This window comes from Branchiostoma belcheri, unplaced genomic scaffold (assembly GCF_001625305.1).
Source record: "Branchiostoma belcheri isolate BF01 breed outbred unplaced genomic scaffold, Haploidv18h27 scaffold287, whole genome shotgun sequence".
Lineage (NCBI taxonomy): Eukaryota > Metazoa > Chordata > Leptocardii > Amphioxiformes > Branchiostomatidae > Branchiostoma > Branchiostoma belcheri.
The window spans coordinates 56,417-81,653 of NW_017803895.1; the positions used below are offsets into that span (position 1 = coordinate 56,417).

At 42.1% G+C, this 25,237-nt stretch overlaps 1 protein-coding gene across 1 annotated transcript in view; it reads left to right on the forward strand.

The window, feature by feature from the left end:
• LOC109472859 (gliomedin-like) overlaps positions 1–17,504 on the forward strand; it is a 38,366-nt gene extending 20,862 nt beyond the window's left edge. Inside the window, exons 2-8 of the mRNA XM_019772724.1 lie at positions 8,559–8,610; positions 9,837–9,863; positions 10,280–10,702; positions 13,338–13,457; positions 13,938–14,108; positions 15,802–15,945; positions 16,312–17,504. Coding sequence (XP_019628283.1) covers positions 8,559–8,610; positions 9,837–9,863; positions 10,280–10,702; positions 13,338–13,457; positions 13,938–14,108; positions 15,802–15,945; positions 16,312–16,934 — 1,560 coding nt within the window. The 3' untranslated portion in view covers positions 16,935–17,504. The remainder of the gene's footprint in view (positions 1–8,558; positions 8,611–9,836; positions 9,864–10,279; positions 10,703–13,337; positions 13,458–13,937; positions 14,109–15,801; positions 15,946–16,311) is intronic.
• Positions 17,505–25,237: the final 7,733 nt, after the last annotated feature.

Here is a 25,237-nt window from a genome sequence, read left to right on the forward strand (position 1 = left end):
GTGGTGGGGGGGGGGTTAGGCAGTGTTCGGGAGGCCAGATTCGGTTACGTGTGAAATGGGCTTCACAGTAGCGTATGTTTGTACATCCTTTCTTCCCCCTGTATCGTCAGCAATGGTTCACAAGTCAGGAGTAACTCAGGTCAAACTCATGACTGGAGTCGCCATGGGAGGTCTGGATAAGTTAGTCTCTATCAGACTTACTACGCTGGCTATGTATAGGAGAATATTTGCCAGGGGAGTTTGGCCGCCTTGTAGGTTTGACTGGGCCGCGCAGGGAAAGAAACTACCTCCCCGCTGCCGGATTCCCCTGGCCCATTTTATTTCCTTTTTTTGCCGAATTCCACGATCCGTATTCCCGTAGAAAGGCCTGGTGGAGGCAGTGATCTATAACTTAAGTTTATCGTTGTGTAGATAAGTTCTCAGTTTCGAGCTCTTACTTCGTACTCAAAGTCAGAAATACATGTAGTTCAATGAAAAATCTTTCTGACCAACTGACCATGTTGAATCCCATTCCAAAACACGTTATTTTATAGTCTGCCAAGGACCACAGTTTGGAATACGGCCGTATTCCATTTATACATCCACGACTTATTACTCCACTGCGTGCTTCGGAATGTTTTGGAATGCATATCATGTATTACCTAAAGGCCGTGTTCCCGAATGTTACCAGAGCATGTGTTGGAAAGAATCCCACGTTGTAATTACATAACAAAAGGTTCCAGTGGTTGATCATCCGTGGGAACATAATAACAGCAATCAGTTTGGAATCCTTCAGTTCTTCCTTTAGTCTAACAATTGGTCTTTTCAGCTTTAGTTATCCGTTTAATTACTTCTGAGCATCTCTTCTTCAGGCACTATATTGTAAAATGTCGGTGACATGGCAGGATTCGAACCGAGGACCTATAGGTCGTTGGCCAAACGCTCTTACGTACGCCACACGGCCCAGTATTTACACTTTTTACGCTTCGAGGCAGTTTCTTGTAACTTCCTTTTTCTATAATACCATATCTGTGAAGCAATTTTACCTACCTATATCGTAGCATGCCCTCACAAACAGACATTTTAAATGCACTTAGAGGTAGGCAGCTTTGATTGAGATTCTTTATTGACACAACAAAAAAGTACAGGGACTTTTGTATGGTCTTCTACAGCTAAAGATCTAACAAAGCTAAATACATGTGTAGATAACGTCATCTTACGTACAGAGTATATGTATGCGGCAACAATAAAGGTTTAACCGTTACTATTCTCTAACATGTGATCGAAACATTCTTTAATGTATTTTCCTATTTGAACACTGTATTGGTTATCTCCCCTATGTAGAATGTAGTTGAATTTATCTATAGGATCTAACGTATTGAAATCAATTGAACAAGCGAAAAGAAAGGTGAAATGCAGTAGGCGCTTATCATTGTATAGTGTACAGTCCATTATGAAATGGTGCTCATTTTCAATCATGTTTGGACAAAATGGACAGAACCTTTGGTCATTTGGTATTTTCTTGTATCGGCCCATTTCTATCTTTAATTTATGACAACTAATTCTTAATTTTGTGATCGCTTTTCGGATATCTAGATTGTGTATACTTGAGAGGTATAATTGTTTTTGTCCATAATTTTCCTTTAATTTGGGATAAACATAAAGTTTTGCGTTGTTACTAATAGAATTATACCATTTATTTGGATGTACTAACTGCAAAGGTACAGTAGATTATGACGGTAGACGGTGGTCTATATTGCCTTCAACAGCTTCCAGTTGGACTCATATCGTATCTATCAATTATTTTATCATGAACATGAAGGGCAAAGTTTGAAATAACCATTTTCCTTCCAACGTTACAAGTTCGCATAAAAGAGGTCGATAGCTTTTTAAGGCACTTCTCAGTCAGCAGAGCACATGAACTTTTAGACTCATATCACATCTATTAATTTCTGTATCATGAACAAGAAGGGCAAAGTTTGAAATAACCATTTTCTTTCCAACGTTACAAGTTCGCATAAAAAGAGGTTGATGGTTTTTTAAGGCACTTCTCAGTCAGCAGAGCGCACGAACCTCTAGACCCCATGCCTGGCTCCTGACATTAAACACTGTAACAGATCCCCAGTTTGGGAACTTAACGGTTTTACACGGAAAAGTCGTTGTAGGCTCCCGGCCTGCGAGCACGTAAATAAACACACCAAGTGGAGATGCCTGTAGAGTCCATCATCATCTGGGAGTATAGTCTCCTTACAGGCTCTACGATTAGTGCTGTGTACCTAAACCCACATTCAGGTCCAGGTCCAGATTCAAGTCCAGAGGTTTAGGTTCATGTCCAGATTCAAGTCCAGAGGTTTAGGTTCAGGTCCAGATTCAAGTCCAGAGGTTTAGGTTCAGGTCCAGATTCAAGTCCAGAGGTTTAGGTTCATGTCCAGATTCAAGTCCAGAGGTTTAGGTTCAGGTCCAGATTCAAGTCCAGAGGTTTAGGTTCATGTCCAGATTCAAGTCCAAAGGTTTAGGTTCAGGACCAGATTCAAGTCCAGGGGTTTAGGTTCAGGTCCAGATTCAAGTCCAGAGGTTTAGGTTCAGGTCCAGATTCAAGTCCAGAGGTTTAGGTTCATGTCCGGACTTAGACCCAGGGCATATAGAAAATACGGAAGGTACTTCTCAGTGAACATTTCCCAATAATGGAAAACGGGCATGTTTACAGCAAAGTTTTGTAGCAAGCATTGCACTACCAGGTTTAGAAGCAAGATATGTTGTTTATGGAACACGTCTGGGCAAAACTGTAGCCACAATTTTGGAGGCCGACACTTGACGACGCCCAATGGCAACGTTTTCTTCATTTTGCAGCGTGAATTTTTGACTATTAAATATTTCAGGTGGTTTAGAACCCTGACTGTTAATTTGCGCTTTTGTTATGGCATATTACTTCTATTTGCACATATGTGCTAGGATATGTCGTTAAATAGGAATGTGTTTTTTTCTAGAAGAAATGATAGGGTACATGTATATCTGCTCGGGTGTTCTGTTAAACTTCACCATACTTTACGATGATCCGGTGAGACATGTGATATTACACACGCAGAACTGAACGACTTAGGTGGCCGTCACCGCGAACCTTTGCCTGAGCTCGCGCCTCACAGCAGGAAAAATACCCCTCACCTGCCGAGTGATAAAGCCCCTGTTACAGCTAGCTGATGACCTCCAGAACATTGCCCTACACGGCAAACCCTGGTTAGGCCATGTTGATTTGATTATATGGATGACATCCGCGCGCGCATGAATTTCGGCCGTTTCTAAAAAAAAAGTTTTCAACCACACTGTGAATCGTACCAAAAGAGTTGCAAAATAAGCAAATATATACCGTAAGTTGCAAAAAAAAAAAAGATTGGAAAATGATGCCAATGTCGAAGAATGCCAAAATCAAACGAAAAAGACGAAAATGTAAAGAAATGAATTTGAAGTGTAGATTATTCGTCATACCATACTCTGTGTCATTTGTTCAACCTTCATGACCACGTAGATTTCATAATGAAAGCAACTTTTTTTTTTGCAAAACTTTTTTTTTTCTTCGCTCGCATCAGCTTTAGGGATGGCAGCGGATGTCATCCATATAATCAACTCAACATGGCCTTAGGAAGCACGTCGGCAGAACGTACTGCACCTGCGCGTAACTCGTATACATATAGGAGTAGGTCGGGAGCAAGGTCGGTTGTGGTTGGCTGGTGTTTGGCAAGGTCGGCTACAGTTCGGCTGCGCCACCCGAATGTTTCAAAATATTTCCAACATTCGGGTGTGGACGGCGATTTCGGCCATGGTTGGCTGGGAGTTCGGGAGTATAGCAATGGTTAGGCGTGTTCGGGGGACAAATTTGACTCGTGCTCAAATCTATTTAACTCAAATTCGATTCGAGTCTTATAGAAAGGTAGGCGTGGTCTATACATAGTAGACTGGTTCCGAACTTGTCGGTGGAAAGTTCTGAATGTGTGACAGGGACTTAGGGAACACAGTATTCCTTCTAGTTTTTACATTGTGACAATCACGGGCCACAATTTCAACCGCAACGGACTTGCGGTAAATTAGACAGTCCTACAGATTCCTGAAGATTCCTTCGAAAGTTTTTGTTGAGTTTTTAACCAGTGAATCAACCAACTAACCAGCCAACTAAGATGTTTTTCGTTTTCAAAGAAATCGGATTGCCCGGGATCTGAAATGACATTTATTATAAAACTCACGTTCCCATCTGCATCTGCGGAGCTTGTTTACTATATATCAGTATTCTAGATACCCTTTTCTCTCCTCGCCCTGTGTCGTTGTCAACGAAGAAATCAATCTTCTGTGTTTTCTTTCGCGCCGACACGTACTTTCCGATAATCGTTGCTTTCTCGTGGTTATGTTAAAGAAGAAAATTTTACCGAGTCCAGAACTGATTAGAAATGGCAGGAAGTTCAAGACTAAGTTCACTGGTGCCATGCCGGGGCGCCCTTCCTGTGCCTAATGACTTCAGATTGGCCTGGTGTCTTGGAATTTCCAGATGTTGTTGTGGTTCTATCTCCAAGCAGAAGCAGGGAGAACACTTTGAACATTCCTACCTGCCCCGTCTAATAAGCTTAATTACAGATTGAGCCGTAGCTTGTTACCTGACTTTCGTGAAAAGTATGTATTGGTTCGGGTGAGTCTATGTGTGTATCTGAATAGTTGTAGTCACTATATTATACTTTAGGAGGTTTGAATGAATTGTGATGATAGTTCGTAGCTATTCGCATATGTGGGTAGGTATTGGGAAAACAAGGGTCAACGCCCCCTGGTAGCTTTCCTTGGCACTGCAGCAGAACCGGGTTTTGTATCGTCCTGGATATTTTTAGGTGACAGATACCGTTCAATGTCTAAAAATAGTGGTGTATGTTTTGACCCCTAGCAGCTTGTTCTGGAAGTGCAGGAGCGTTTTTTAGTGTAGCTTCAAACCGTTGCGTCAAACTACCGGGTACATCTATGTGCCAAGCTTGTGGGATGTACGAAGGCCCACAACGACAATGCGCTACATCTCTTCCACAACCCTTCCACATCGCGCTGCCAAGGGCATTACATGTCATACCGCTCTTCCGCGGCCCTTACACAGGGTAGGGCTGTGGAAGAGGTGTAGCGTAGTGACGTTGTGGGCCTTCGTAGGGATGTTATTTGGACGGCTGCCATACCGTGTCATGTTGACTGCTTACCTTGAGGCAACTGGCGGGTACTGACTGGAAGTAACGACGTGATTTCCACCCATAATTACGAGTCTTGTTCTGCTGTCAAAACGTATAACCGTATCAACAATACGCGCGTCATATAATTATAGTGTCTGTTCCATGTTAACTAACTACACATCATCTAATCATACATACTGTGGTTGTTGTAAGGATGTTTCGATCCAAACAGTTTTTATAAGATTATAGTGATAAGACAAAGCCCCAGGGGCTGACCTGGAAAAGGGCCACAGAAAGTTCACTTATATGTAGACTGTCAGTTCTAGGTAAGAGTGGTCTCCTTCAAAACACTGACCGAAGACTAACAACAGAATCAATAAAATCGTAGATTTCTAACATAGTTAAAAAAAAAGTACTTTTATTTTTGCCGAAGGCGGGAGGGAGGATATAGTTGAAAAGTTTCTAGTAGAGTGTTCAGTCCCTAGTAAAGTGTTCATGTCGGTGCACGTGGCTAATAATTGCACAAACGCATGTTTTATGACATGTACATGTTAGAAAAACAATACACGGAACTAAGCGTGGTTTTATAGTATAAGGAGCATGTTATATGTAACATTAATTTTATGAGTTTTGGTACATCAGGGCTTGAATGACTGTAGACGCTATAAAACATGTAGGTACGAGTACGCACTGATCGCTAGAGTGTGTGACAGGCTGAATAAAAGTTCTAAACGGGAACTATGCGGCTCCAGATGTCTTACTGAGTAACTGTGTGTGCGAGATGTCAGTTAGCTTGAGGAATATAATGAATCCCCACTACTATATGACTGCAGACGCTATACAAAATGTAATACATGTAGGTACGCACTGATAGTGTGTGTGTGTGAGTGTGACAGGCTGAATAAAAGTTCTAAACGGGAACTATGCGGCTCCAAATGTCTCACTAACATTGAGTAACGCCTGTGTGTGCGAGATGTCGGTTAACTTGAGGAATGAATCCTCTCTGCTATATAACTGTAGACATTATAATATAGTCATGTAGGTACGCACTGATCGCCAGAGGCTAGTCCTTGTACGTACTAGACACCTCGGGTCAAGTCGTCAGGTAAAGGGACCTTCAATCATTCCGAAAGACAATAGGAGTGGCGCCAGTGTCGTCCTGTAACGTCTTCGTAAGACAAAAGGAGGATGGCCGTGAAAGCTGAGATCTTTATCTCAAATTCCACGACAACAAGAGACAGTATATTCTGCGTCTTTGTTCTCGTCCAGAAAATGGCTCAAAGGTTTTAGCAGACAGAATAACGCTTAACAATAATAGCTGATCGCGATGTCCATTTATTGCAAAACTGGAAATGTTCTGAATAGGGCCATCTTTATGTTATTGACACATACTGCTTCACATTAGCACATTTCAATCAGTATTTCATACTTTGGGCTTTTAAAACTGCAGAAACAAGCCCCAAGATGAGCCCTTTATTTTGTGGGTGGTACCCTAAAATCAGCCCTTCCAGTAACCATTTTCTGTCAGAATGTTGGGTATTTTTGCTCCATGGGGGTCACTATACAATTGGAATAGTGTGGTTTCAACTCAGTAGGTAGATATTTGACGAGAATATTAGCTTTGAAAACCGGGCATCCAAGCCCTAAAAACTGCACTGGATGTCTTTAAAGCCCCAGTCACGCATAGCCTTATATGGCCTCCCGAACGTTAACACTGGCCGATCTCCCCCCAACCATTGTCGGGAGCACGGTCGGCTGTGATCGTCTGGCATACTTTCCAAACATTCACGTGTAGACTGGATTCGGCCATGGTTGGCGGGTGTTCGAGAATAGGTCAGCTCTCAAATTTGACTCAAATTTAAATCAAATCTGATTTGATTCACACCAAAGGTTATGCGTGGCCTAAATCTGGTCAGACTGCTCCCGAACTTCAGCCAACCTTGGTCATCTGGGGAAAGTTCTGAATGTGTGACAGTGGCTTAATTTTGAAAGCTTTCCATGGATGGATCGTGGAGTATTTAGTCTTCGTTCAATTTGATTGTTCACCTCATGTTGTCTAATGTCTACCAATGATTCTGTCCAGATGCACATGGGAGACACGTGGAAATTAACGGCGTCGACTTAGGCCGTGTTTATGTGAAGTCACCCAAACCGCGATTCGGGTAACTCATATTCCTCACATCTGGTCCACGTGCCATACATTCCTTTTAAAACGTGCCCGATCACGATTCTCCGAAACTACATTCATTCTTGTTTGATCAAAACACGCTAGGTAGCGTGTCATTATTGTCAGAGGTCAACGACCTGCTTGCTGATGCCCCCCTCCCAGCGTACCTCGGCCGAATGCCGACGTAGTCCCGCCAGAGGCGGTGAAGCTCGTCCTAGAACGGACACATTATTTGACCATTACTACTCTTTAAGTTGCTGACACGTAAAAGTTGGTATTGCATATAAATAAAGAAATATCACCCCGTAATCCATGACCAAGTGAAGTCACATTGAAATCGCATTGCGTTCAGACGCAAATCGCGATGCGGGAAAACCGATTCGAAACCACCTCTAGAAGTGGTTTGGGATCGAGGCGCTTTCAATGTGATTTGGAGCGTTCAGATGGAGCCACTTGAAACCGGCTTCGGGGTAAACCACATGTAAAGCACCTTTGGTGACTTCACATAAACATGGCCTTAGGCCTGAAAATAACCAGCCAGGCGTTAGTTATTAACTGATGAAAGCGTTAGTCATTAAGTGATTAAAGCATTACCAAGGACACTGACCTTCTGCACATGCCCTGCTAACTCACTGGGAAACGTCAGTGATCAAAGGGACCGATGACAATAGTGGAAACTTACACGAACAATTTCACTAAAGGTTGTCCTTCGATACACTCGGGTGTGAGTGTGGAAAATACTTATGTCAGAGGCAATGTACAGAACAATTAAAACAAGAAATATCAAACCTCCGGGAAAATATTTAGAGTTTTTGCACATCAGCACAACCTAGGGTCTGAAATACTTTTACCGGTGGGGTCGTGCGGCGTAGCGGCAGAGTGCTCGACTCGGAACCAAGAGGTCCCGGGTTAATTCGAGTCCTGACATTCCACCGATCTTGTGTCCTTGGGAAAGGCCCTTTACACGACTTTCCTCACTTCGCTCAGGTGAAGATGAGTATTGTATTGTCCCCTGTGTTGGTGGCGGCATTAATATGAGTGGAAAAAACTTGAGTGTGCCGTCACCACGTCTGGTAATTACATGTTGGAATAAAAAAAAACTACGAATAAAAAAAAATACTTTCAATGGGTCTCGGATTTCTTGGATACTATTGTCCTTTTTCCTTACAGTGAGATTAAGATGACTATGAGACGTCGTATTCATTATTCTTGTCTCTCTGTTACAGGTGGATGTTCTAACAAGCTTCTGTAACAAAACCAGAGAGTTCTGTCCTCCAGGTGAGTTGGACACATGCCCTTCTACGAGATGGTTTCATCTATCTTTTTATTCTGTTTTCTTTAACCAGGGTGACCCTCTCAGTGGCTACGCACTGCTTTGCAGTTGGGCCCTGGACACATCATAAAACACACACATATGATACAAGGGAAAAAAACAATGTAAAACATACAGAAGTAACAACAGGACAAAACAAACATGTAATCAAATACATACCCAGTATCCATACCATATTTGTCTATGACATACGTATCTCCGCCATTGGATGAAAGAAAATGTGGTTTAAGGCCAGGCACAAGGACGCTGTAACTGTTAGCCAACAAATGTGAATCTTTGATCGATTTTCCGGGGTCCATAAGCATGCTGGGTAAAAAGGTGAACTCTGGGTAACCTAATGCTTCGGTCCCAATTGGAAAAAGGGGCCCTGCCGGGTAGTTCCCGGGCTGTTTTATGGTACTTTCGGGCGTGACCCCTACGTGGCCCCGCGGGACACCCTGCGGCTACCGGGCTTTTTTTGGGCCCGGCGGGGACCCGAGAAGAATTCAATTCTGACTTTAATTCTAACCGGGCCCCGCTGAAAAAAAGACGCCGTGACCTCATCGTGAGAACACCGACAGGCACCCCTCCGGTATTAATTTTGATACGTCAAAGACCAGATACACACAATAAGGGTGTGTACTTCGTGAGTCCATGTCAAATGTGTGACGTCACAGATCAGATGACAACAAAAACGTGAACTCTGTTTAAGTGGGTCAGTACAAGACATCGTCAGAGAATCTGCCGGGTACCTGCCGGAGACCGACCAATAAGGGTGACAAAATGCCACTGAAGGAAACTTTTAATTGTGACCACAACAACCGGTGCCCGCCAGGCTCCAGAGACCGGCGGGAGCCGGCCGGGGCTACATCCCCGACGGGCACCGGCGCAATTGGGACCGAAGCTTAACGGGGCTTGCCCCATGTGTCTGCCATAATATGATTATCCGGAATATGGTCAAAATCTAGTGTGAGGATAATGCCCTCTACCGACATATGTACAAACTGCCAGTGGTTTCATTAGTAACAGCTTCAGTTGAAAGGGCGCCGAAATATACTAGCATATAGAGCTACTCGATCAATTTTAAAATCACTTTAATTTTCTTCAGGAATATTTTGATCTGGGGTAGCTGGAGGTCTTCAGCAACGAACAATACAAACAAACAAACAATTGTGTTTTTGTTATTTTACAGGTTTACCGGGACCACAAGGATTGCCGGGTAAATTAAGTCTTCTCTTTAGCTTTATAAAATATTAAAGATGTGAAAGTTTGTTTGAAGATATTTGGGAGGTATGTTGTGATTGTAGAAACGAAGGTCATGTTCGAAAATGGTTTACCTATCGTTTAACTATGGTACTGCAATGGGCTGTGTATGTGTGCTTTTTGTTTGTGTACAACATGACTAGAGACGCTGTGGGCGGTTGTGCATGATATTCAGCGGATCAGAGTGGTAAAGAGTGAGGTCAAGTTCGATAATGTAGGGACCTACGGTACAATAAAATTCATGAAGATGATACTTTTTGATAATCGACGAGAAACATGTATACTTCATCAGTTATAAATAAATATAATTAACACAATTCGGCGAAGGTGTGAGGTCGTGGAGCTCTATTTTCTTGCCTTCCTCCATCACAGGTACAGACGGGCCGGCTGGTCCCGCTGGCCCGGCAGGCCAACCCGGTTTACCCGGCGAGCCCGGCCCGATAGGCGAGCCCGGGCCTCCCGGTAACATGGGCCCGCCCGGCCTTCCCGGGGACCCCGGCAGCGGAGCAACAGAGGCGTTTGTTCCGGTCCCGGGGCCGCCAGGGAAGCCCGGGATTATCGGGCCGCCAGGGCCACAGGGCCCGCCGGGCCAGAAAGGCGAAGGCGGGCTGGACGGAGAGAAGGGGTCGGTCGGTGCGCCTGGGAAGCCTGGGGTGGACGGACTGCCCGGACTGGACGGTCTGCCCGGCGCACCCGGACCGATGGGACCTCCTGGTCTCCCCGGGGAGGACGGGCGACCTGGGCCGAAGGGAAACGTGGGGCCTGAAGGGCCGCGAGGGAAGAGAGGAGACACAGGTAGGACATAGTGGTTTTCATAGGTTGGTCAGTATCTCTGTACTACATTCGAAAGGAGTGACATTCAAATCATCCATACATGAAGATGGCTAGAAACTAAGAACTACCTCCTATAATGTGTATACTTTGTTTTTAGGTAATATCCCCATACTCCAAAATGAATTCCTCTTATATCATGTATTTATATTGATATCATAAATACAGGATAGATAAGTCTTGTAGTATTGTTGTTCAATAGTTTTTTGAAAATTTAAACTTTGAAATATTGCCTAGACCGAACAATGAGAAAGAATTACCGTGACTACATATGATAGCTAGTTAGTAATGTCTGATTTTGTTCGCTTCTCAAAATAATTCTTCATGAGACGTGGTGCCAGCAGGGTTCATGTGGTAACGTGCTCGTGCTCTAAGAATTAACACAATAGATCTAGACACTTATATATCACTAATAACGTGTTTATTCGAAATTTCTTACACCCGCATAGGTCGCACATATAGAATAACTTTTATTTAGTTGCATTACTGTTGTTATTCTAACGTAAACTCACCATTAGATTCAAGCACGCATATCATGCTTTTCATGATCCTCTTGATTCCGCCATCTTGTTACCATGCATACCCTTTGACAAGCTTAGACTGTGTCAAATGTTTATCGTTGTTTACATTTGGTAAATATACGTGGTCGCTCTTCGTCGAGACAAAAAAAAAATCATATTTGATAAAACTATTGGCCAAGGTGGCAAAATGGAGCACGTCGAAAGAACGTTCTGCGCCTGCGTGAAACCTGTAATATATTCTGCATAGCACGTCAGACCGTCTCATTTTTCGCGTATCTAAGGATAAAATACCGTCAATAGTTTTAAAATTATTATGTCGATTATTATATCGTCCGTTACGGGTGAAATGTTGATACAATAATGACCAAACATCCAACAAAAACCGTGAAAAAATACTGGATTTTGCGCAAGCACAGTACGTTCTGGAGACGTGCCGCAAAATGGCGAAGAGAAGCAAGTCGGCAGACCGTACTGCACCTGCGCGTATCCCGTAATGTACTTAGTATTATGCATAGGCATAGCACTTCGGCAGAACGTCTCATATAAGGCCGTACTTGTGCATATATATGGTTAACATTCCCTCTGTAGTTGCTAAATGCTATGTCGGAAAAATGTCCTGTGCGACAAGAAAAATCCCAATACGAAGTTGACCAAACATCCAATGAAATATCTCTGACGTCATGATGACGTGGTGCTGACCACACCTGTTCCTGTGTGACGCAGGAGATGACGGCTCGCCCGGCGTGCCTGGGATGAAGGGGAGCAAAGGAACTCCGGGTTAGCACACACAGTCGTGATGTAGTCATCACGTGGTGTTATTCATGAATTTTACACTTCCCATAATGCCTAGTAAAGATCACGGATATGACGTATGACCAACCCCCTCCCCCTTCCTCGATGTAATATTTTTAACAGTTCAGTGACAGACTGGTCAACTATATTGTTTTGAATTATTTATGTAGTATAAAGCGCATGCCATAATTGTATTTTTGTTGGAATTAGAGAAAATGACGTACCTTCTATCGTTCTACCTTCTACCGAAGACTCTCCTACTCGCACGGTCGCATTCTACCTTCTTACGTCATATCCCATCCATATCCGTGATATTTACTAGGCATTATGGGAGTTAAATGCGCACTCTTCTCATGCTAACATCCTACATAACCATCATTAACCGATACTTACATTTTCACAACAGCCTTCTGCTGACCATGTTCTCTGGCCGTATATATAAAGGGAAGGTATACGGAATGGCATCTGTCCTTGGTGCTGAACGCTGTCCACTCAGCGGAGTTACTAGTATCTGGCAAATATAGACCCCGCCGTGTTTAATTTTGTGCATTTTTAAAAGACTGATCTACTTTCGGTGATCTGAGGCTGTTTTTGAGGTGTTTTTCCAGGAATGTATGAGAGCGCGCCCTTTTCTCTTTGTACTATCGAAAGGCAACTGAGGTGAATTTCTCCGTGGCTCTGTTTCTACTCTGATGATTGATATACCTTTTTTTTATTCTAGCCATTGCCTTTTTTTTATTCTAGCCATTGGGTGCTTAGAATGGGTATTCTGATGGGTTGAAGTCTCTACCAAACTCCAATGGGTTGCTGAAAAATAGTACACATTGGGAAAATTGCACATTCTTAGGGTTACAAACTCCTCTGGAACATTATTCGGTAAAGGGAGCATGGCATCATTCAGTCTATTCGCCCAATTTCGACTATTTTTTTCTGCAACACATTCTGTCTGGTAGAAAATAAGATGTTGAGAAGATAGCTATTCCGTAATACGTGGTCTATCTTGATAAGAATAGTTTTTAATTGTATCAAAAAGACCAGGGAACCTTTTATATTTACATTGTCATTAAATTGTTATTTTTACATTTGCCAATGGAAATAAAGTATTTGCTGTAGATTAAAATACAACGCATGTTGTCAACTGCATGTCGATTTACATTGCTAGTTTTTAAATAGACTTCTTTTACTCATGCCCATTCAACATGGGATCGTCCCGCCAGTTTCTTCGAATGCTTACAATTTCATTCTTTTCATATCATGCTTCAATGAGAAAATGTCGTTTTTTACAGGATTTCCAGGCATGTTTGGGCCGAAGGGCGACAAGGGAGCTCAGGGACTCAGGGGACCGCCTGGCATGCCGGGAAAACCGGGGGAGAAAGGGGATAGCGGAGACCGGGGTGAATCTGGAGGTGAGAAAATTGACCAAAAGTATTTAGTTTAACATGAAAGAAACACATAGAGATGGACTAATGGGAAAAAGGCGGCTAGGACAATCCGTTCATTCATTTATTCATTCATTCATTCTTTCATTCATTCATTCATTCATTCATTCATTCATTCATTCATTCATTCATTCATTCATTCATTCATTCATTCATTCATTCATTCATTCAAATGATGGATAGACAGTTGAAAGTTCATTCAAACCCGACCACAATACCACATTGACTCAAGTCTCTTTTTCTGTATCTGTATCTGTATAGCCGGTATAACCGCCTTCGGCGTAACACACCAACTTTTTTTATACAATCAGAGACTAACAACCTATGCAGGTCTCCATTTTGCCAACTAGAAGAAAAAAAAACTTTTATGCCAAAAGTCAGCATCTTCAGGCAATATATCTTTCAGTTACCATTTACTGATACTGTATGAATGGCGTTTTCCTCCAGTGCTGACCAACTCGGAGTTTGGTTCAGTGATCGTGCAGGGCGAGCCGGGACCACCTGGGCCTGCAGGACCGGCCGGGCCGCCCGGACCGCGCGGGACCCCCGGCATACCCGGGCCGAGAGGACCGAAGGGCAGCGGCGGTACCATGGACAAAGTCGTACTGGAAAGACTGGGTAACTATCTCTCGAGTACTCGAGAATGCTTTGAGATTCATTCTTTCCATGATTCAACAATTTGTTTTTACAATCTAATTTGTGTGCATTACTTTGTACATGTACAAGTACATTAACATGTACAAGTACATGTACATGCGAATTTTACGTTCCCATCACATTGATAATCCACTCTCATGTCTGTAACTGTGCTGTATGGTTCTAGTTTGCATAATTCTAAAATGCCCGCAGAATATTTCTACTTTGATTCTTGAAATAAAGGAATAACTCACTCGATTTCTGACCGTCTCTATCCGTCTTTATCATGGATTCGACCTACTTTCCTGATGCGCATTGATCTCTGGGGGTGTGTGACGTCAGGGGTGGGTCAAAGGTGCCAGGAAGTCGATATCGGCCGCCGGCCGGGTTCAAAGTTGTATCAAAGCTGAAGGGGGTACCCTCTAGCCGTGTATCCATAGCTGAGTGAATCAGTGAGCCCACCCGTCCCTTCCTTTACTTAGGCCCCATTCCCACTAGGATAAAATTGTCTGGATCGAGCCGAATTGATTTGCTTTAATCCGGCTTCGATCCGACTCGAAGACGGATCAAAGTGAATCAATTCGGCTAGATCCAGACAGTTTTATCCTTGTGGGAATGGGGCGTAATTGTCACTTCACCCCACAGCTCGGTGTGCGGAAAACAAGACGGACTCTCTTCAGGTGGGGACGGAGAACGAAATCCCACTGGGTGAGCTGTGCGGCCGCTTTTCTCTTGACTTAAAACAGTTAACATAGCTCGACCAGTCATTGTTTTTTTCTCGATGCCCAAAGGGTGTAGTCATCAAAACCATTTGTAACGTTAAATGCGGTGTAGACGATAACTTTGTACGATGATGATAATAAGGAAAGCAAAGCACGATCGATAATGGTCATGAGAACTAGAAACGCAAAGCACTCGGGATGCACGGTTGTTCTTGACTATAACAAACTGTTTATACCAAAAACGCTACTTAAACAACAAAAATTAATACTTTCTACAATCAATCTTTATCTGCAATGGCATCTCTAATTTGGATATTTTTTCCTCAGGGAAAATAAAGCTGGGATGATGGTATCTTGTTAAGGTTGCACTTAACTTCTTATGTGAACTTTGTTTTCTAGAAGCACCACAAGGTAAGGAGGTGGACAAAACCAAGGGTGGGTGTTCTTTCAATAAATTTTATAAATTCTTTCTAGTGCTTTAGAACTTTGGTTAATGCAATTTAACCAGGTTGATAAGTCAAATGCCATTCGGGTACTAACATTGTAACTGATGCTTTAATTTTGTTTGATTCTTTGATTTATTTGAAGTATTTCAACTGATCCTAACCTTTTCTTTATCAAAAACTCTTACCTCTCTCTCTATGTGTGTGTGTGTGTGTGTTTGTGTATGTCTGTGTGTGTGTGTGTGTGTGTGTGTGTGTGTGTGTATACGTGTGTGTGTGTGAGTGAGTGAGTGAGTGTGTGTGTGCGTGCGTGTGTGTGTGTGTGTGTGTGTGTATGTGTGTGTGTGTGTGAGTGAGTGTGTACGTGTCTGTGTGTGTGCGTGCGTGAGTGTGTGTGTTTGGGGTTATACTTAAGGTCTAGAATTTATGACCTTTCCTACTTTGCTGATTACTTTCGAAAAGAAGATCTTTGTTATCATGATAATGAATGAATATTGCATGCCCGCCCAGGCTGCGTGGACCGCATCCTGAAGTCGGTAGGGGGCGCTGAGACCGTGCTGAAGAACGGGGCGTACTGGGGCGCGTGGATGACGGACCCACAGCAGTCACGTGACGACCAGGGAGACAAGTTTTGGATCATGCCGCATTTTGAAGGTTCGCCTGACATTAACGCAGTCAGACCTGTACTAGTGTTTACCTTTGCAAGGACCACCGGGACATGGAAATTTTTGTGGTCCTTTAAATTCCCCCCATCTACAACAAGAGGGCCGTTGCATTCCAAGACATGTTATTCCAAATCATGATTTGGAATGGAACACGTTTTGGAATTCAACAAGGGTCATGAAAGAGACAAGCCAAGAGGTCCCGGGTTCGAGTCCTGACATACCACTGATCTCGTGTGCCATCATCATGTTTAAAAATGTTCTATTCTGTAGGGAGGTGGGACTTTTCGGCTTGTAAGTATGTTATCTGTTAGTTCAGGTTTGTTTCCTTTTTCACGCTTTTCATTTTTCCGCACAGGTTTGCACGTGGAAGGATACAAGACCCTCGACGATGTGAAGTGGCGACGCGACCCCACCTCGTACGAACTGCCGAATTACTACGAGGGCACGGGTCACGTGGTCTACAACGGCTCTCTGTACTACCACGCGGCCGGGTCTCGAACCATCGTCAAGTACGATCTCAACTCTCGCAAAGTCTCGGCGACCACCAACATCCCCAAACTTGGCTACCGCAGCCCTAAGTACCTGTACAAGTACGACTACTCGTACGTGGACCTGGCCGTTGACGAGCACGGCGTGTGGGTGATCTACGCCAGCCCGGAGAGCGACGGCAACATCGTGGTCGCGCTGCTGGACGCCAAGACGCTCCGCGTGGTGAGAACGGTCATGACGAACCGCATGAAGAACTCGGCGGGCGAGGCGTTCGTCACGTGCGGCGTGCTGTACGCCACGCGCAGCCCGTACGAGGCCGACACCCTGGTGGACTACGCCTACGACCTGTTCACCGAGACGGAGCTGAACGTCGGGGTGCCCTTCCAGACCGCGCACGGCATGCTAGTCATGCTGTCCTACAACCCGCGGGAGAGGGTCCTGTACGGATGGGATAAAGGCTATCTCGTCAGATATCCACTCAACTTCTGAACACGTTCCCTGGGTGCCAGACAAGTTTACGGGCCGCTAACCGTTTCCATCGGCAGCCAGAAGCCCTTCGCCCGCAGACCTAAATTACCGCTGCGGTGGAATTGAGCCCGTGGGGAGTATTCGGCCCTTGTAGGGCCAGCCAAACTCCCCCCGGGGTAGACTCCCCCGTAGCGGTAATTTAGACCAGCGGGCGAATGGAAGGGCTCTTGCGGCCCGGAAAACTTCCAGACTAGGGTACTGAATACGGCCGGGACTTGTTCAAATTCAGGACCTCTTCAAATTCGTGACACAAAAAAAAACGACCCACGGGAAAAATGTCATGTACGGCTGGGATACATGTAAGGATCATATTTCGTCAGATATCCTCTCAACTTCTGACAATAAGAACTTAGTAAGGTCAAACTACTTTTAAGTTAAGGATCTGTTCAAAATTACGACCGTTATCAAAAGTTTAAGAAGAAACGAGCCATGACGAAAAGTCTTGTATGACTGGAATAAGGACTATCTCGTCAAATATCTACCCAACTTAATAAAAGCAGTTGCAGATCCAAGTACAAAGAATCGCATGAGCGAAGTTTGAAAGTTTTTTTGTACCGAACAAAGTCTCCTTGTGAGACCTGTGTACGTGTGGTACATTTTTGACGTTACAAGGTACAATTCTAACATCTCAGAGTGTATCATCTTTAAGTTTCTTTTGGTACCTGAAAAAGATCACACATGGCCGATTGAGCTGACAATTTCCTCATTTTTGTACAAAGGCTGTACAAATTATGTACGTCTTCATCCGTAATTCTTGAACTACATGTATAGTGCTTAATTTCGATAATGTTTAGAGTATAGGTATTATTCTATATGTAAGTTTTAGAATGTATATTCCAGAAAAATCTCATTTTAAGTTAAGGCACCCTTACCACTGGATGGAAACTGTTGTACGACCAAGCTTTGTATGAACTATGATTTTATACATTGAATATGCTTCATGATTTAAAACGCGTAAAACTTACGTAATGTCATTCCTATCAATAAAATTTATTTTCACCATTAGCAAGATTTTGGTTGCTCAATTGTCGCCATTTCGGTGGAAAGGGGGGCCTACCTAAAATGTATGGACGGATATTATGTAAAATATATTATGTAATAGAGTGAATGATGATAAGTCAATGATAACAACTTAACTCATGAAAGTTCATCTGTGTTGGTAGTAATTATACTAAAACATTAAACTTTATTCCAACACAAGGGTTACAGAGAAATCTAATTTTCAGCGACCACTGTCGCCTTCATCAGGATAATTAATGACCAATCACTTCACAACGTGATCTCGCGAGAGTTACGGTTTACAAACACGTGACCTTATTCACACGAGACTTTTCTGATACGGGATGAAGGCGACAGTGGTCGCTGAAAATTTGATCTCTCTGTAAATTGTGTGTTGGAATAAAGTTCAACGTTTTATAACAAGTTATCTCATTAACCACACTGCGATAAACAATTAACCATATCAAAACTAACCAATGCAACTAGCCGTAGTACGGGTCAAAACAACAATTATGTCTTTCTTTTGAGCTTGACAGTAAATAGTTTTAAAATAAAATTTCCTCGATGGAGACACTTGGTAGGAATCAAACTCACTTGCGTCAGTTTCCAAACGAACTGTCCAATAACCCACTGTTATATATGAATGTGAGACATTTTATGTTTTATTTACGTGAGCTCTTTAATTAAGCTTAAGAGTGAAAAGGAAAAATACGCATTGTACGTTTTTATAAAAGCTATTTATTGACACCATTGATGCATTCGTTAATCTTTTATCATACACCGTCCAGTCTCATCACGACAATATTTTGTTTCTCTAATTTCTTTCCGCCTCTCCTTTTTATCATTTCACACAAAAGGGTTACGGTCGGTTGTCCGTGCGTTCGCTTACTGCAGTTTCTGTATGTTCCGCTAGAGAGTCAATTTCTGTATAATGGCCACAGCAGGTAAATTTTATGGATGACATCCTCCCCAGACTCCAAATCTAATGCGATAGGGCAAAAACAAAACAAGGCGGGACAAAAAAATATATTCCTACATTTACAACCTGTAGTTGATTCTTTCTTTATTGCCTTTCTTCCCATCCCTCCTTTTTTATCCTTCCATTCCCTTTTGCAAGTATGTCCAGCGTTCGAACCTTCCATTCTAACTACCCTTAAACAACTTTTACATCAACAACAATTTTTAAAAAGAAAATTATGAAAAGAAAAGGAAAACTTCACTCCCCCGTGGTGAAGTAAGAAAGCTAATCTCCAAAACGTAGCAAAAACATATGTTTTCACAACAATAATAATAATTACTTTTAGCAATAATGATAATAAATAAAACATACAAATTATGCTGAAATTATGACAAACTTGAAACAAAATCAGCATAGAGAAATTAAAGTGCATTGGAGGTCAGAGGTCAAATAATAGAAATAATATGTCTGAAATGAAAGCAATAATTGATGTACTTTCCAATCAATGCAAAATTGAAGTAACAAAACAGTAAGCAAATATTTGAACTGACACAAATAATAAAAAAATATAAATAACAAGCGAAACAATCTATACGCAACAAAATGTAATTCCTTTAAATTAAGTGATTAAATCAATGACTACAAAAGAAGAGATCTCGCAATGACTATAAGATGTTTTAAAACACTAGACAAAAGAATAAAAAAAAACATCAGCCTGAAACCCGATGTTTTATATATAGATCTCAAGAAGGGCCGTTGATATAAAACTTGATATTGGAATATTTTATCATATCATGAAAGTTCATCTGTACGTGTTGGTAGTTGCATGTTTAAAGTTAAAACGTTTGGTCCAACACAAAAATCCTCTCACCTAGTACCTAGAGCTTTCGACCAGTCACTCTGGTCTTCCTCAATAGACTGACCCAGCTTATTAGTCAAACTAATAAAAAAACAATATTTTATCATATTAGTTTGAGTTAAATTTTAGTTTACTGAGATAACCTTTATTCCCTTTATGGGTGCGTAAAACAATACAAATACATAAAACAGATATATACATAAGTACAGATTTACATACAAATACAGACTTAAAGAATCAAAAATCAAAATCAGAGGTTGGTGAACATATAGGCCATATTGTGATTACACGGTTTATCCTGGAAAGTTCAACAAATGATTGCTGTTTGTGGAAATATTTTATCAGCTTTGCATGTTTCGAGGTCGTTTCCAGCGAGCTCTCCCGCTAGTTATATGCAGCCATTTCGGAGTGAAACAAACCGGAAAACGTGAGATTGTGGCTGGCTGCGCGGCACGGGAGGGTAACAGGTCCGTGTCACGCCACGGGACGGCACGTGTGGAGACCGCGCCGCACTTAGCGCAGCGCCGACCGTTTTATCCGCGCTGCGGGAGGGACGGGCACGGGATTAATTCACACTAGTTGCGGCGGGCACTAAACATTTTTTTTATCATGAAAGTTCATCTGTGTTGGTATCTGTATCTGTATAGCCGCTATAACCGCCTTTCGGCGTAACACACCAGCTTCGCAGGCACGTGGCGCGGCGGCAGCTGGCTACATTACACCGATCGACTTGTTACACCTAACCCTTGAACTTCTAGCTCTAGACATTGTTTAAAGCTATCTAATGACAATGCCCCTACTGTACTTGGTGACAGCTAGTTCCACTCTGCGATAGTTCTAGGAAAGAATGAATTCTTGAACACCTCAATCCTTGGTTGATAACTCTGGTACTTGAAGGCATGGCTATTTCTTGTTCTCTTCTGGGCTGGCATTAGGTACTTAGTAGTTGGGACGTCCACCAGTTTATTAGTCATTTTGTACATCATGCATAGTCTGGACATCTTACACTGGTAGTTACACTGGGTCAGTCTACCGAGGAAGACCAGAGTGAAATGAGCGAATGGACTTTGTTTCTCTACAATCGTACGGTGTATGTGACAACAGTTCTTATAAGGCATACGTATGAGGTCATACTGTACTCGAAGTGGCTATTATTTGCTTGGCTATCCACATACTAAATATAATATTGACCAAACTGTAACTTATTAAGTTTCACTGTACTGCTCACACACACAGACAGACATAGACGCACACACGCAAGCACACACACACACACATACTCTGCCACAGACGCGAACGCAAAACATTCACACATACAAGAACAAAAAAAATACAAACCTGAAAACATGAATGTTTTCACAAATTGAAGATATGTATATAGTAGCAGTAGTAGTAGTAGTAGGCAATTTGTCTGTCTTGAAAGACCATGAAAATATTTCTTCTACTATATACATAACTTTAACTTGTGAAAACGTTCATGTTTCCGAGTTTTTTGTGTATATATGTGCATGCCTGTTTGTGTGCGTGTAATGAACATGATATATTTCCACCCCATTTCTTTCCTTGGAACAAAATAAACAAGTCTCACATACTAGTATACACATCAGGAGTCGATTATCAGTGCCCATTATAACTTTGCCTCCCTGCGTTTAGCGACACCGAGCGAAATAGCGGCAAATGATATGAATTTGTGTACCGCGGCCTGCTCCTGATGATACCCGTTAGAGCACCTCCTCGTGCGCCGGCTACTCCTGCGTGACTCAGCCCCGCACAACTTCCGCCCATCACGACCCATGGTTTTCAGCTAAGGCCACAGCAAGTAATTTTTATGGATGACATCAGAGCGCGCATTAATTTTCGCCTGATTTTGGGAGAAAAAGAAGTTGTGTTACCCTCTGGCCCCATGCCGAAAATGGGCAAAGATGTCTGCTGCCATGTCGGAAGGTGGATGACAGCTAACTATAAAGAGAGGAGACAAGAAAAGGCTCTGATTTGGTGTTTTGTTTCTTACTTTGATTCAGTGATATGTGATGTTGGCTGTGTATATGTGATGTTCTCACTGAATCAAAACCATTTGTACAATAATTGAGTCCAAATTCAAAAATGTAGGAATCTTATTTTTTTTTGGCCCGACTTGTTTTTTATTTCGCCCGCTCGCATTAGATTTGGAGTCTGCGGAGGATGTCATCCATAAAATTTACTTGCTGTGGCCTAAAACATCTCCCAGTCGGGTACATAGACATAACTGCTGAATTACACTACCTGGAAACAAAGACATCAAGCAAAATTATCGGGGGAAAACGTTTGAAACGATTCGCATAAAACCAACAACCAGAAGGGACATTTTACAGCATGTTATTTTACCACCCAAATTACTGTAATCGGCGAGCTCTTTTTTTCAAACAGACGCTAATAATGGTTATGCAGAAAAATGAAACAAGACCTTTTCTGAATCAGACAAACTCACTTGCGCATAAAAGAATCTGAAAGAAACTTATATAATGTTACGCTAACAATGTAAATATCTACAATAAAAAATAGAAATTGGATATCCCACACTTTCGTAAAATATTTTTGTGACTTTCTTGTCTATCTGTCATTGTGAATTTTCACGGATTACATTTGTGAATGCATCTATAGCAGCGACACCTGCGCTGCAGTGCAATATGAACCAGTCAGAATTGCCCTGAGGAAGGTGACAGACGGTCACCGAAACGTCGGCTGAATAAAAGACTTGGTTGTGTAAAAAGAGTCTCAATGTCTTTACCTTATGGAACTATTCACGGATACATGCATGCATTTTCCTACTGGGTTTCATGAGGAAACACAAACACGAATATTGCAGGACTTCCTCTGAGCCCGAAGGCAGACCATTGTGACCTCCCATTCGACCTTCCTATCAGTCAGTGGTTATACCATCCCCTCTCCCCACTTTCTATGATTCAAGTGTTTTCAAATAACTACGGACACACAAGCAAGCAAAAAACAAACAGACAAATACATTGTACATGCATATTTACCGATTAATATACCGAATGTAAGTCCTTTGCCCGTTATATATACGTCACGTGTAATCTAGAGAAAGGGCAAGAATTTTTTTTTTCATTTTAACGTTCACGATAAGTCTACATTAACGTTCATCGTGTTGTTTTACAATAAACATTGCATTGCAACCTGCTATCTTTTTTCTCTGAACTGAATCAAGATAGCTAGCTAGCACTTTTATCTATAATCTTTGCGTTCAGTCATAATCTCACAAAAAAAATCCATCACACTGTCTTAGCATTTGGCTGCACTCCCTGCCTCGTCTGTGTACATGTTGTTACAGTGAAGAACAATTATGGGAGGGGCGGTCGGTCCTAAATCTGTCATTATCTAAATCGTTTTCTTTTCTCTTCTGTGTACGACAATTGGCTTCTCGTTTCCTTCTTTGTTTCTATTTTTGTTTACCTGCGGGGTGCCTGCTGGACTCGTGCACGGTAAACAAAAGGCTGTTTACTTTAATTAAGGTAAATAATTGTCAAAATTACGTCGGATCAGGATTCTCAGTGGAGATGGCATTAGGTAGAGTTTTTTGTTGTTGTTAGACGCAATTCTCGTGTACGATGGGTTCTAAAATGGCTTGCAATATTTTTCTGCAAATGCAGTTTGCATTTTACACTTTTTACAACTCTCCATCGTTTTAAAGAGAGAAAAGAGACACAGAAATTCTAGATTGAAATAGAAATTAACTCGTGATAAAAGATATTCTGTACTTATGATAAGAAAGGATGTGATGATCATTGGTTCAGAACATTCCAAACAACAATATTTATTTTTATATGTAAAACTGCCATCAATCCTATATGTTTCATAAATTCATCAAGATTTTTGTTGCAGTTTTAAAAATATATAGCGACGAGTGACATATATTTCAAAGTCTGCGAGTCATTAGAATTAAACCTTTTCTCGATTTGATCCTGAACTATAGTCTTTATAGGCAGACTGGGTTGGTGGAACAATAGTGAGGTTTAGCCAAGTATGGAGAAGAATTTGACCACCTTGGGCTAACATCTACCCGCGCACGTGCAAGGAGAATTGTTACTTTTACTCTACTAACCATTAACCCTATATTAGGCCACACCAAGTAAATTTTATGGATGACGTCCTTTGGAGACCCTATATCTAATGCGAGAGGGCGATAAAAAAACAAGAAGGGCCCTAAAAAACAAAATGCCTAGATTAGAAATATACATTGTGTACTATTACAGAGACGACAAATGTTAGAACACAAATTGAATGAGGTGACACAGATTAACAAGCAAGAAGTCTTTTATTCATCATCAAAACAGCAATAAATCAGGTGGAAGAGCAGTTGTCATCCTGTCCTGTTTCTTTCATCACATTTTTGCAGGCCTGCAGAAACAATCATGTACTCTACCCATTTCGCGTTACGGGTTGCACGTCAATCTGACGATTTGCGGCACTGTCATGACTCTTTGGTCATAGTTACAGGAAGCGGAATTTCTTGGGTTTTTTTTCTAGGAACAGACCAAAATCAATGCGCGCGCGGACGTCATCCATAAAATTTATTTGGTGTGGCCTTACAGAATTCTACTCCCCAAAACCCCTTACAAAGTCCTGTTGGAGAATACATCTTAAAGACATTCAATGCAATTTCAGAGCGGCAAAACAGGAATTTAATTGTAAATTATCTGGTCATTCTTTCTATGTAGCAAGTTGAATCAACCATATCCCGAAGCGAACTGATATCTCTGAGGTCAAAATGTGATGTCGCTGGCGAAAAATGGTTGCTTGTTTCGTATCGAAGGCTTGTTCTATAGCTGTTTATATTATGGACGGTTCATTGTTGTTGTTTTTGTTGTTTATTGTTTTGCACCCACAAGATAAAATGAAATACCTTTATAACAATTTAAGTCAAGTAGACATACATGGGAGGGCCGGAAACCTGGTGGTTTATCTTTGGCCCTTCCTACTACTATAAGATTAAAAGTTACCATTGATACTGAATGAAACAAAATTTAAAGAAGACAAAAATAACAGGAAATAAACAGAAACAATTCCCCAAAATATAGAAAAAACACCCGTAGCTCGTTTCAGGACTATTTCAAAAGCAGTAAATTATGGTAAGAAATTCTCAATAAATGTCAATATCACACAGATTTCCTCACCCAGAATAATAGTACATAAGTTTGTTTTGTCGTTCAGAAATTGCAATTTAAGGCGCTACTCTTTTCCGATGCCCCGTTGCTCAGCCAGGTAATTCACCTGTCCCACCTGAGTCGCACACCTGTCGGCAGCTCACCTGGTGACCGGATCGCCGCCCTCCTACCTGACAACTCAATCGGAAAAACCAACAGAGCGCCTCATACCCCATTTACCGCCATCAGCTCAACTACCTGTGATGGGACCCCCTGCCTAGTCTGGGCGCCCCATGTGGTGTTAGAG